Source organism: Diadema setosum, chromosome 17 (genome assembly GCF_964275005.1).
Source record: "Diadema setosum chromosome 17, eeDiaSeto1, whole genome shotgun sequence".
In the NCBI taxonomy this organism is placed as follows: Eukaryota; Metazoa; Echinodermata; class Echinoidea; order Diadematoida; family Diadematidae; genus Diadema; species Diadema setosum.
Genome location: NC_092701.1, coordinates 27,009,323 through 27,024,124, shown reverse-complemented (window position 1 = coordinate 27,024,124; position 14,802 = coordinate 27,009,323). Strand labels below are relative to the sequence as shown.

General features: G+C 37.4%; 1 protein-coding gene across 1 annotated transcript in view; it reads right to left on the bottom strand.

Moving 5' to 3' along the window:
- The window catches only part of LOC140240893 (uncharacterized), a 338,767-nt gene extending 324,460 nt beyond the window's left edge, over positions 1 to 14,307 (bottom strand). Inside the window, exon 1 of the mRNA XM_072320671.1 lies at positions 14,196 to 14,307. Within this exon, the coding sequence (XP_072176772.1) occupies positions 14,196 to 14,268 (73 nt within the window). The 5' untranslated portion in view covers positions 14,269 to 14,307. The remainder of the gene's footprint in view (positions 1 to 14,195) is intronic.
- Between the last annotated feature and the right edge of the window lie 495 nt (positions 14,308 to 14,802).

The window sequence follows — 14,802 nt, the reverse complement described above, 5'->3', positions numbered from 1 at the left end:
TAGAATGGTTGCCAAGAGTACAAGCGCACACCAAGACATTCAATGTAGATCCTCTAAACACTATTAAAAACAAATTCCTTGCATTTTTGTAGCTTTTTTCAACTTGTAGGTGCGTAAGATGATGCGTTCTTTTGTATTCAACATTATGGAAGAAAAGAAAGAATGTATAATTCTGTTCCTGACACAATACAAAAACATACAACCTGTACTCATCCTTTAAGATGACATACATTGGCTACTGCACTAAAGGTAAAAATATGAGAGTCATGTATTAATGTATCTCCTTTAATTTCTTTTTCAACTTTTCCCATAATATCCTCTCTGTTCCTCCAGAAGAGGAAAAAAAAATTCTTGCATAAATGTCACAAACCATAATGTGATTATAGTGATGTGTCTGGTACTATGACCGTTAAGTCATCGTTCAGTGGTATCATAGCCTACAGATGCTCAAAAATTCCCACAATGTCTTGTGTGCACGTGCAGGCTAATCTCTACATGCTAACAACAAAAACAACAACGGAACTACGATGATCATGTGACCCACAGGTGATTTCTTTGTTGTTGTTTTTTTTTAAACAGGACAAGCATTTTAAAGCATCCACGTATGTGCTCTGAAGGTTGTGTGTCGTGTTTGTTTGCGTTTCCACTTATTTGTTTTATTAACAATAAAAACATGTTCATTCAAACAGAGCTCTTAAGATATCAGTTATTTTCTACATCACTAACAAAACAAAAAAAGAGGCATGACTGAAAAAGAATAGACTCAATAAGTTTCAAATATTTCTGCAAAGTTGTTGTTTTTGTTTGTTGTTGTTTTTTTTTTACCTTCATGTCTATTTCAAAAGAGGGTGTAATACCGATGTTTGACAGTGGCTGATTCAAAAAGAGAGAAACATGGAGACTGGAAAGAATTGTTTTATTGTCAAAGGGACTTTTTTATGGGTTTTTGACAAAATTACAGGGAACAATGCAGGGAGCCAGGGAGTGCACTCCCCTGTATGACTCACAACAACATGAAGAAGAAAAAGATGAAAAAAAAAAAGACAACTGAGCTGACTTGGGAAGGTTGGGAAGCAGGGATAAAATTGCAAAGTTTTGTTCCTCTCTTGAAATGGCCAGGAAGAAAATAATATCCTAAACTGTCTTTGGGTACGTCTGTGTGGGTGGCTGTGTGTTTGTTGATATTATGAAAAGGAGACATGATTCACATGTCATAATGCATATTTATACCAAAAACAAACAAACAAACAAACAAACAAATGTGATGGCTTTAAATAGAAAATGAAGGATGGAAAACAGAATCACATCAATATGTCAGGGGGACTTGATTTGTTTGTGTTTGTTTTTGTTTTGTTTTGTTTTATTGTTTGTTTGTTTGTTTGTTTTTTGTTTTTTTTTTTCCTTTTGTTAGTTGAACATGTAAGCCTATTTTCTTTCTTTTTTTTAAACATGGACCTGCATTTGTATTACTTGGGTCCCATTCATAAAACTTGTTATCAGTTACAAGTTATGATAGTTAATATAAGCTACTGAAATCCTTGCATCTGATTGGCTGTGAGCAAATTCATCATAGAAATGTGGCAATTGTTACTGATTTACAAGTTTTATGAAATGGAACCCTGAAAGATAAAAACCCATAGAGTAGAAATAAGTCCTCAAAACTGTTTTTTATTCAACATATGTTTGTTTTAATGGAGAATATCACAACAGATACAGTTTAATGGATAGACAGGCACAAACAGGGTGGTCTAAACATCATTCCTATCATAAAGTCAGTATTGAGTATGTGTTGACATGGATGATTCATAAAATTCCACGCAACAGGGTTACTTCATATGATGTCTTTTGGGCTATTCCTGGAGAAAAATAAAAAACAAAAAATAGACAGATGGCAAGCCAGAGATTGTCTGTGCGACTGCCACTTTCACTTTTCTGTGATGATACCTCTCACAATTTATGGTTGTAAAAGCTGGGGGGGGGGTTAGGTGGATGCCTGTGCAAACATGAGATCGTCAAACATCTGCAAGAAAGAGTGTAATGTTTTCATATGATATGTTGTTTTCGGCAAAACCTCAAGGAAACTGCTGGGATCATACATGTTTGATGTTTACCGACAGCCACCGACAGAGTGTAGACTACATGGGAATCCAATTCTAGCTATCGCATATTAATGTAAAAACTCAGATAGCAGCTGCGCTATTCAATTTCTGTAGTAATGTATTGACAATGCTCTGTCAGCGCAAAGCATGGACTCTATTTAGTTGTACATGAAAAACATTGAGCCCAATCTCTATCTCCAAACTACAATACATTGTAGCTTTGTAGATTTTCTCAGCAAATTGTTACGTGTTGGGAAAACAAATATAAACTGTAAGCTCTGAAAATGTATCTGTGAAGTACATTGTACTGTATTGTGAAATGAAAATGTTTAAGTCATTATAAAAAGGGAAAAGTCAGATTTGATTAAAGGTATACAGCATTCTACGCTCTAGATGCATACACTAAACATTTGATGAACACTCATGATTGTGTTATCATGCACATTGATATGTTGTTCCATTGCTGTTTTTTGTTTTGTTTTGTTTTATTTCATTTCATTTCATTTTGTCTAATTTCATTTTACCTTATTTTTGTTTTGTTTTGTTTTGTTTTGTTTTGTTTTGTTTTGTTTTGGGGGGTCTGGATATTATCAGTGATGGTTACCCAGTGACAAAAAACTGTTTGTTTTATCATTTAAGCAACATTATGAATGAAACTCTTGGTTAAGATAGCCAAGTTCTCTCCATTCAATGATGAGTTATACATCAGATTGATGATAATAATATGAAAGGTGAACATCCCTTTGGACTGGGACATCTGATATGTACACTGTAGCACCAAAGGCCAGGGGTCCTCACTATAAGAATGGATGCCTGGAAGTCTTTGAGAGGAATAAAACGGATGATGAAAGCCTCTCCCCCAGGTTGCCAAGCCAACTTCAAACAGGTAGGTGTTCAGGGCACACAGTCATGACCCCCTGAATAATGTTCCCACAGCACTCCCCACACAACACAATAAACACTGGATTATGGGTAATCTTGAGAGAGGGGATCCCCCTTCCCCTCCTTCCTCCCCCCCCCCCCCTTTCCCAAGCCTCATAGCATGGTATGCACATCTCAGAAGCATCGTAATCAAAGTTTGTTTTTGTTGCACACACACACACACACACACACACACACACATACATACATACATGATGGAAGTGGCATAAAAGGAACAACTTCGAGAACAGTTTGTGGGATGTTGAGAAATGAAATCTAATGGCACAACATAAGGATTCTCTTTCAGTATCAAATGGTGAATTACAGTTTTTAAAAGAAATAAAAAATGGAATCAAATTTGGCAAGCAAGCAAAGCTACTGTGAAGGACATCTATAGAACATCATTAAGTACAAATGTAATATCACTCACTTCATGTAAATTTATGAATTTACTACTCTACCAGTCATCTTTGTAGAGTGAGCACTTCCTACATTGAATTGCAAATAGAAAAATTCTTTACTTCTCCTCCCAGAGGAAATTCTATAAACAGAAACACACATACACGAACACACAGTACACACATGCACATACCAATAAAGCCAAATCAAATGTTACACACAAAAAACAGAAACACTCACAAACACACACACACACAAACACACACGAACACAAAAGGTCAATCATATCATCATATCATACCCAAAAGAATAAAGTCAGAAATACAATATATGGTACAGTTTTGTACACACACCCACAAGAACGCCATCGTACTGTAGATGTCACACACACACACACACACACACACACACAATTGAATACAGACACATATAAAAAATCCAGATCACCGAGAGGTCACACACAAAAAAAGGAATAGATAAAAAACCAAACACAATCAGGATGGCACAAGGTGTTAAGTCAGCCTTGCACAATCGCCTTTACCATTCTCAGACATTTGACTTCGTCTAGGGGATCAGCGAGATTAAAATGAAGGTTCCTCCTCACCGCAGCAAAACCAGAGAATTATTGAGGCATTCATTCCATGTTAGCAACAAAGCTTTGCACCTAAAGAATTAAAAAAATAGGTACCTATCACCCTATACACGAACTTCTTTGATCAGGCACCATGGTGGGTGCGAAAACAGAGCAATCAAGCAATGGCATACAGAATCTCAAACAAGAATGAAAGCTGCACTTGCCTGAAGATCGGACATGGCTGACTAACACGAATAAAGGTTCTATTCATGCTATCAAGAAGTAGTTTGCTCAATCCTTGTCTGTTTCCAGGGACAGGGGAACCTCATTACAATGAGCTGCTTGGGACCACTGAAATTTTCTCCTTATATCACATATTAAAATTTATCTCCTTTGATATATTAGAGATAAATATATAAGAATATAAAAGGTATGGGACCTGCAAGATTATCTTGCTATATCACACATTTTGCTATACACATGTATATCCGAGCTTGTTTAACCCGTTGAGGACGAGTCCTGAGTATACTCGGGCAGGAGTCTCTCAGACGGGAAATGCGTATTGTAGCAATATTAAGCATCCTCAATGGGTTAACAACACATGTAGCAAATTAATTTCTATTTCTTACATTTGTTTGATATAAAGGAGTGTATTTGGCACAGGAAATGAAGAAATATCATCATTCAACAACTGACTGACTTCTCCTCCCAGCCATAAAGCATTTAAAATCAGCTCAAATCTAATTTTTCATTATTTATGATTAATGAATTATGGGAATTATGGGAATGAATATAATACTCTCAACTCGCCACAAAATAGAATGTGTTCCTTTTTGTGCCATGTGTAAAACATACAAGTGTACAAATATTGCAATATACAAATCAGTGGACCAGTATCTCTTTTAGGCACCCAAAAATAGAAGGGCAGTTCACTCTGCAATTTGAAAATTTTGTGACATCAGCAGGAATCACAGATTAAAAGTGTGATTTATCTACAATTCTGCACAAGGTGAGATATGACCATTTGCCATGAAAACACTCACCAAAGAAAAATTGTGACATACTTGCTGTATTCATCAAGTGCCTTCAAATCACATCCTCTGGGTTATGATGCAAAAAGGTGTACAGGTTGGCTACAATGTGTCGTTACAATTTTATAGAACATTGACTGCAGCACATGGTTCAGTTAATTGCTCATCAAATGTGTGTAGAACTCTTAGCTTTTTTTTCTCTCTCTCTCTCTCTTTCTCTCTCTTGCACCACAACCTAGTTGGGATTTTCTATTGCCAGGGGACTGGAAAGTCCAATGTTGTGACATTTAAAGGCATTATTTACCAATTACAGATGAAACCAAAAAAAAAAAAAAAACAGCTTTAAAACCAGCTTTAGTGCTTTAAAATAGTTCTAAAATGTGAGATAGTTATAGAAACAACCAATGCAAAAATGTTAATCCATATACAGTTGTAATCAATGTTAAGTCTTGCTAATACAAAATGTGAGGAAAAGTTACAATAAAACTGTTTCACAAATAGATTTTCTATAGTTATGGTCTATTGAGAAAAACAATGATATCTCCTTATATTTTAGGCTTTATTGCAAAATTTTTTATATGGTAGGAATTTTGTGATACAACTGACCTACATATATGCATCAATTAAATGTGATAACTCATGTACATCTTTTTCGTCATTGCCCCCAATGGTAAACAATACTTGGTATCTTTAATGTTGTGATATTTCGAAATGAGAACAGACCTAGACTTTACTATGAAAAGCCTTTAAAGCCATGCTTATGGCAATATAAGTATATACCACAACTTCATTTGCAACAATGAAGACTGAGAGCTATTGCTTCTTGTGAGAAAAACAAGGGATTAAAAACACTCTTTATAATTTTTCTTTTCTTTTTAACCCCAGGCCAAAACAGCCAACTGGGTTGGTGCCTAATACTTTGACAGACAAGTGCCTGTCACATTTCAATTGCCAAACAATGAGTTCAGGTTGCCTCTGGCTAAGAGTACAGTATGTGAGGTTGTTATTTATATTCCTAAGCTTGATCCTTGATGTTTACATTGCAATCTCTACCAGCGATCAGGACTCGCGCCATCAACACGTAAAACAATCACTAAAATATGAAGAATTTTATTCATTGCAATGCTCGTGGGTGGATTTGGGGAGACGTTGCGGTGGGATCTAGGGATATGAGCCCGTATACCTGCCCCCGGCAGCGTCAGCTCCGAGATGGACTGTGTGATATCAGTTTTAATTTCAGAAGGCACAGAATGGGGGCAATGGGGAGGAGCCAGGCGTAGCGGGCGGAAATTAAATCTCAGACTCTCGTGTCCATCTCCTCGAGTCCAGAAGCATTTCTTGGCCACTTCATCTTGTCTTTCAGGTCTTCCTTTACGTACAATAGCTATCAATATCGTATGGTATACAGCTTTCTGTGGTTATTATCAAAACCCACTAGGACAAGAAGAAAAAACAGAAAAAATATTCAGAGATATGACATTTTGAAATTTCACATCTTATTGGAAAACATTACTTGACCAGTCCCTATGAATATTCAAATGAGCGAGGTGACGATGTCATACCCTCAAAATTTTTCTTACATACATGTTATATGAAATTCCGAAAAGTTTTTATCTTGAGCTATTAATACTTGTAAATCAGGTTCCCATACCAAGATACAATGTACATGTATATCAGAGAAACATTTGTGGCTCTTTTTTTATTTCTTTTATTTTAGGTGGTTTTCACCATACACAGCTGAAATATGAGATTTTTGTCATTTCAGTATATGAAATGAATAAGAAATTGTAAGAGCATAACATCATGAACTTGCTGATTTGAATATTCATAAAGACTGGTCAAGAAATGTTTTCAAAAAAAAATGTGAAATTTCAAAATGTCATATCTTCCTTATTTCTTATTTGATTTTTTTCATTCTTGTATTGTTCTGTAGGAAATATCTTTCTCTTTCTTTTGAAGTTTATTTATTTTTGGGTGGATTTCCTCTTTAAGAACCATGTTTGTTTGCTTTTTCTCTGTTCTGGAAGAAGATGAAATAGATTGTCTATTGTATTAGGCTGTCTACCCCAGATTCTCTTCTGCAACCCCCCCCCCCCCCCACACACACACACACACATACCGTTGTACCTTACATAGAATGATCACATAAAAATGGACTAATGCCAGTATTTCACAACGGCCTTATGATTGCAAAGCAATTACTTTATAATGCCGGCACTAACAAACTGCATGTGTGTGCAGCATTTCAACATACAAAGTTACATTGTAGGCATACATGTACCGTGCTAACTTGGTTTTGAGAATCACCTGAAGTTGAACTTTGGGGGATGAGAAAAGATCAAAAGGGGTCATGCACCCTGATTACCATCAATCAAACCTAATCTTATGACGAGAATTCCTGCAGATTACAGGTGCACTGACAAAAAAAAAAACTTTTTCTACCTGTCCACTGATTTTAAACTCATCCAACTTCTCGGCCTCTGCAAATCGCACCACAGACGATATTTGAAAAGAGCCATCTGGATAATTCAGACATTTGCCATGCGATTCTATTGAGTCTTTGCTGCCCTCGGGCATTGAGTTTAACCCCTTTCAGCATTTTTTCTGAGAGATAGTTGGGGCTTCCACACTTATAATAAAGCTTGTTGCTGCATCTGTTTAGAAATATACAACTTGTGTCAATTGAGTAATGTTTTCAAGTCTGAATGCACTCCAAACTCTATAAAACATTTGCTCTAAACACTATTGTCTGAACACTCCACAGCTCATTACAATAGCACATATATCATACCAGGAATATATTTCAAAAGCACAAGCTCTTTTGCTGCTGTGAAACCGCGCAATGGATTGTCCCTCGCTTGCAGGCGGGCAACAACTGAGCGTTTGAAGTTTTCCACCATCATTCAGCGTTGACAAACTGATACCACAATTGCTCTTTTACAACTCCGCACGATACATCACCGTGCCCATTCTACTGGCAATACGTGCAGTTTGTGCCACTCCATTTTGCAAATATGTACAGTTATAGGGAATATAAAGAGCCACCTGAATTATGGCACCTTCTTTAAATATAGTATTCGGCAAAATACCTGACGGTCCCCACAGTAATGCCACTCCCCTTGTTATGAGCACACAGACTTTAGTTTGGCTGGATTCTATTTGATTTGAATTACTTCTAGACCAGTGGAACCAAGGTGGGTATAAATGAAAACTTTTGTCACACACACCTACATAATATTTCATCCTTTTTTTTTCTTTTTCTTTCAGGACGATGTCACCATTTTCACTTGGCATCTGGGCTTTGAGCTAATAATACAAAGAATGAATCTCTGAAATTATAGAGCACAGGAAACTCATTTATTTCCAAGTATGATTTCTGTTTGACTTCTCAAGAGTACATAATTGTTCTAAATATCCTCTACTTTGTCTTTCCAAAGTTGTACTCTGGTACAAAGAAACCATCCTCAATGAGGCTGTACAATCTGCCTCCTTTTCACAATGATGTACAGTGTATTTGAAATAAATGTGTGTGCCAATTCAACAAGAAGGCTGTCACTGTAAACACACTGCACTGAGACAGTATTTTGTAGCAGATTGCTGCAATAAAAATGACTCTAACACAGTGTCTTGCTTGGCTACCTTTTACTGTGTTTGCCGTGCAGGGTGTACATTATGCTAATAGTCTTCCACGCTTTCACAGTTTTGTTGACTGCTTCATTTGTGAACAAGAAAACTGACAGCTGACATCGTGCAAGACATTTCCTTGAAAGTTAGGGCTGACTTCAGGCTGTTGTCTAGAAACAATGAGCTCTGCAATCAACCCCCAGGTTGGAGCAGAGCTTTAGTTATTGCATGACATGTGAGAGAACAGCAACCTTTAAAAAAAAACAGGTGGGGGTAGGGAATCTACTCTCTAAAAAAAAAAATAATAACAATAATAAAAAAATCGAGTGAAAATGTTCACTCTTGAAGGAGTGAATAACAGAAAAGAGTAAGTTTAGAGTGAAATTGGAGTGAATTTTGAGTGAAATTGTTTATTTTCACTCATTTCGAAGTGACCTCAGCGATCACTCCAAAATCCTCGAGTAATCCTCGAGGTTACGCCAAAATGAGTGAAAATGAACACTCTCACTCAATTTTTTTAGAGAATAATGTTCAGTGGGGTGGGGAACCACCTCAGAAATATGGCAACTTGGTTCCTTTAATTTATGGCAATATCTATGACATATCAGTACAGTTGAACCTCTCTTATCCGGCCTCCCTTTATCCGGATCTCTCTATTATACGGACGCAATCTCGCCGTGATTTTTTTTTAAAATAATTACGGGAGGAAAGGGGGATTCCCAACTCCTTGACAACTCCTACCCAAACACACATGAATTACATATTACTTCCAACATGATTAACATACATTACATCAAATTTCCTTCCAAATTGCTTACCTCCAGACATTTCAACATCCCTAAACATCCCCAAATTTAACAATGAAAAGATTGCAGTATACACATTACTACATGTGGTACTACAATGGGCTACATCAGTACATGTGTATGTATATGTACATGTATAAAGCATTGAGTCTCCCGTATCCGGCCAAATCCCTTATCCGGATGAGCCCCGGTCCCGACTTGTCCGGATACGAGAGGTTCAACTGTATATCAAACCAGTGTTTAAGTAAAACTGGATTTATAAAGACATTTAAACACTGTACCAAATATAAGATTTGTTGTTGAGTCTTGCACGACAAACTCAAGCATGCAAAAAACTGCCTCTACCTCCCTCTTTACTGTTTCATACTGATTAGCTGAGCACTGCTTCTTGACCACATGTTCGCTCCATATGTCAATATTAGCTGAGCTGTTGGTGATTAACGGTATAAATGCAAACCATGGATTCATGAAAGAAACAGTACAACGTAATTAAAACCTCTGCTGAAATCCCGTGAACATTCACATCTGTGGTAGATGGAATGCTCATAAATTATGCCTTGATTAATCTGCACCTTTTTTGATATTTCATGGAAACCTTTTTATCACAAAATTCTGCTCAAACTGTCTATACACAGTACAAACTTCAACAGTGCCATGAGAGATTTGTCAGATATTCACATAATGCAAAAGTTGTGATAAAACCAGAATAGGCATAAAATTAAAATAACATAGTAAGACTGATAAGAAATATTTTCTTCTTCTTTTTTTTCTCTATTTCTTCAGTGTTTTCATCGAGTATACACTGTGAACAAGAAAAATAAAAACAAAAACAAAAACAAAAACCCTTGACTTTCTGGTGGTAAAGAATTCTTAAAAAACTATCTTCAATGAGAATACATTATAAATAATGACTCTTGATAATGGTGAATTATTATCTCTTCTGTAAATTGATGGAATACAGTGTAGCCATGAAGTGAGTTATCAACAACTTTTGTTCTTCTATCTAACATCACTGAAACCGGGGTCTTTCCACGATGGAACTGTCCATTTCCACTATTGAATTATCTGGACACCAAAGATTGTAGGCCTACAGTGTATCTCCCGCTGATGCATGATAGCCCTTCTAATTTGTAACTACACAAACTCCTTCATTTCTCGGAGCCAGAGTTTTTACTGATTCACATTTTCTCTGACACTTCTACTTCTAACTATGTCACGCTATCTGCTGTTGCATTTACTGTATAGCTTTTGGAATCCTGTTGTAGGGATGCCCCCTTTTGTATTTACTCTAACTCCCTAATCCTCTATTTTAGGTGAAACCTTAGTGGCACTGTCAACGTAGACAGTGAGACTCAGTAACCAGGGGAAAATAGAAAAGAACAGAAAAAAAAAAAGGCAAAGGCCCCCTCTCCCCCCCCCCCCCAAAAAAAGGAGGGCTGTCAAGATGAACTGCTTTGAATGTATAATTTCTGGTGAAGTATCTGAAAATCAGTAATCTCCTTCATTATAGACTTTGTAACTATTGTCACTTACTCCTTTCAAACAAACTTGCTCTCTCTCAACAAGTACATGTGTGCAGGGAACAATTTTCCTTGTATCGCATCACAATTTGCTATGCATTTTCACATCACTGCTACACACTAACTCTTGTGTAGCAGTTACCATAATATAGACTTGTCCACGATACCATTTGAAATATTGTTCATCAGCTGAAATTACTAATCAAATGTGAGTTGGAAAATTATTCCCTAATGTGTATTTTGTATCTCCACTTCCCTGATCAAAAAAAAAAAAAAGTCTCTTTAAGATTATCTGTACTCATTTCAATTAGGTCTGCAGAATCTAAAGAAATACAGATATTTGGTTTCCAAACTGTTATATACATGATGAAACTAGATCAAAATTTTGAGAGAATTACACCACTTTATCATATTCCATCCTTTGTTTCTCTTTCTCTCGAGATCTCTTTCGGTCTATATCTCCTTCCTTTACTCTTTCATCACACCACTAGATAAACCCGACACTAACTCACACCTGTGAAGTTCAGTGTTTGAGTAAAGTTTGTATAAATTAATACTTTTTTTTTGGGGGGGGGGAATAAAAAAAAAAAAAAGGCCTCTTAAAAATAATTTCCCTTGTACCACTTCATTATTATTTCTTTTAATCAATGTAAGATCTTTAATTCTGGGCCCTTGAGCATTTACTGGGATGTTTAATAGTACAGCTCAGAGCCAGAAGGTGTACACTGTAGATATAGAAACAAAGTGGGGGCATACCCTGATTTCTTTCTACACACACTTGTAACCCAACACTTATGAGGACAGTTTGGATTCATGCTATCTTCACTGTAATCAATCAACACTATGCTTCTCAGGACCTGGAAATGAAATCTCAATTATAATCTATCTGTTTGCATTTGTCATGAATTCAAAGTATTGATAAAGGGGTAAAATACATGATACACGTCTAGGCATTCATGCCTTGTTGAAATCTCTATCAAGTTATTGTCATACTTGAGCCTCTGAGGACAGAGGTCAAACAAACCACGGTGCTTCCTTACACACTGCACAAGTCTTCATCTTGTCCAGCCAGTGCACATTAACGCTTTACAACCGCTAAGCCCCCATTGTCGTGAGTGAGATTTCGGTCTGGTTTTGATAGAGGGGGGCAAACAAGTGAAGAGCTGAGATGGATTAGCCGCAGCTCAGCTCTCTCCGTTCCGTTCCGCTACGCAAACCTCCCTTAGATATGTGACGCACTCAATTTAGGAGGTGCTCCATTCAGCGGGGGCAAATATCTCCTTTCCATTCGCTTTTGCCAAAGGGCACAGTGTAGTTGCGTTTTTCTTTCTTTCTTTCTTTTTCTCCAAACAAATCTGGTCAGAGTCACTGTACATACATTTGCAATATAGAGATACCATGTGCTGGACACAGGACCTTCCAACTGGATGCAGCTAAAGTGTTGCAACTCTTGTAGGATTTGAACCACGTCATAGTGTGGGCTTCTTATTCAATTCCTTTAATCCTTCCAACAAGGGTCAAACTTGCCCAATGCAACTGTGGTGTATACACAGTGCCATTTGAATTGTCAGGAAAACATAAGGTTTTCATAGTTTTCTACACTGTGAATCTGACACAAAACTTTTGAAAGTATAAAACTACAGTACACATGTACAGTGTAAATATCCAGTTAGGTGTTTTGTCGATACAGACCTTTAAAAACAATACACAACAAACTTCCACATACAGATAACTTTTATCTGATATGAAAATTGATATTCATGAGACACAATCATTGGAAATGATTTATCACACTGAATTCGTATTTGCCTCTGGGAGTGCTACATCCTGAACTATTGCCCCAACTTTTTATAAGTATTGATATATTTCTTTCTCTTTTCAGCCATAACTGAGGATCTTGACTGACAGTGACTTTAATACCAACATTTTCTAATTTGTCAATCTACATGTACATGTACAAAAGTCTTGATGAATATTGAACAAAAAAAAAGTATACAAATCACAAAAACAATTGCATAGAAGACAAATGGGTTCTACAGCATCAAAGCTGTAGCAGAAGATACTGAATTTGTTATAAAGTTGGCTAAAACTAAAACAAGATCGATCATAGAGTCTCTACTACACTAAACTGACTAAAGATCAATCTTCACCTAATAAAATTGCACTGTTCCTAATAGACATAATTCCTCCAAAACATAATGTTGTGCAAAGGCACAAATACCTTGTACTGTACAAATTGTGAAAACATAGATATGACCAAGAAGTTCTTGTATTTATTTGATTATTTTGAAAGACTTTTGTGAGGGCTGTCTGATTCTACATTTCATCCATCAGTACATTATACAGTATACATGGGGATTCTAACATTACTGGCTGGAATACAATGCCATGCCAATTATTGGAAGATGCATGCACTGAAAATGAAAGATGTAGTTGTGCCTGAAGTGTAATCACAACTCTCACTGATAGTGATAATAATTTATTCCCTTAGACTTAAGAGTCAGATTTCACATCCACAAAGACCAATAGACTAATAGTAAGAAATGTTCATCTTACAATTCATACAAACCATAGGGTAAACTAGCCCGACCAGACGCTGTTATTATGCTTGACAGCGACTGGGCTGTGTATCTATAGTTAAGGGTAGGCCCTAAACTGTCATCTTTCAGAAATTAATACATGAGTAGTCTTGTTTATTTGATACTAAACTTTCTTTCTTAAACCCATTTAATCATAAGAAATTGATTTGACATTACATAATATTTCGATCAAGACGAGATAATTTGGGCTCAAATTTCTCTTCCATTCAAGATGTTTGAATGTGTATTGATTAAACCTTGCTGGATGCTCCAACACAACACGCGTACTAATGTGCGGTGATGTGGTTGGGTGTACACCGGCTCAAGATCAAGGGTGAGAATAATATTTTTGTAAATTTAAATATACAGACAACGTGATAAGGTTGCGATACATTCATCCTCAAAAGTGAAAAAACACGAAACATGATGTAGATTTAAGACGCTGGTGTCACACAGGCTAACAAGTCCCAGGGGCAAGGCGGCGGTGCCATTCCCAACCCTTGACGTGGACGTGTGGTGCTGAGAGGGAGGACGGCAGTGCCGCTCGCTACCTGCGGAGTGTCGTTCACACTCCCAGACGCACAACAACTTGTTGATAATTCATTAAAACTTGCTCAAAGCTAGCTTGTTAGATGAACTTACCAAACACCTCAAGCCACCCTTCAACTCTCGCTGGAGCTGGACTGTAAGAAGCTCCTGCATCAAAGACATCCATCGCTATCGCGTAAAATCCCAAGAAAGTGTGGAGGAACAGTTCGACGCCACAAATGTACCGGTACCCTAACTTTATGGCCCGCCGCCCGGTCAAGAAATCACGGCCGCGGAATCAACGGCCGCATCAAGTATCTCCGCTGCTGCTGATGCACAGTGTGGATAGATCGCACACGCGGCCACTTGGTATGGTAGCAGTATTCAGAGGGAGGCGCAGAGGCACGGAAACACGCGGCATAAAAAACTAGTATTCCTTTGCTTGACCCAATCAAATGAACTGTGAACAGGGATGGGGGAACGGTTTCCGCGGAAAACTGAACACAAAACGCCGCCGTGCTCCCCCCCCCCCCCCGGGCCCCGAGTACTGCTTCTTTCTTTCCAAGTGTTGTATACACAAAAGAGCTTGCTTCGAAGTATTAATCCTACACAATGAACTTGACTCCAATGTGTTTGGACAGAGACCAAAAGGTCAATAAATTTCTTTCCAACGGAGAGCAGCCTTTGGAGGGGTGGGATGGATAACTAAAGCAAAGTGGTC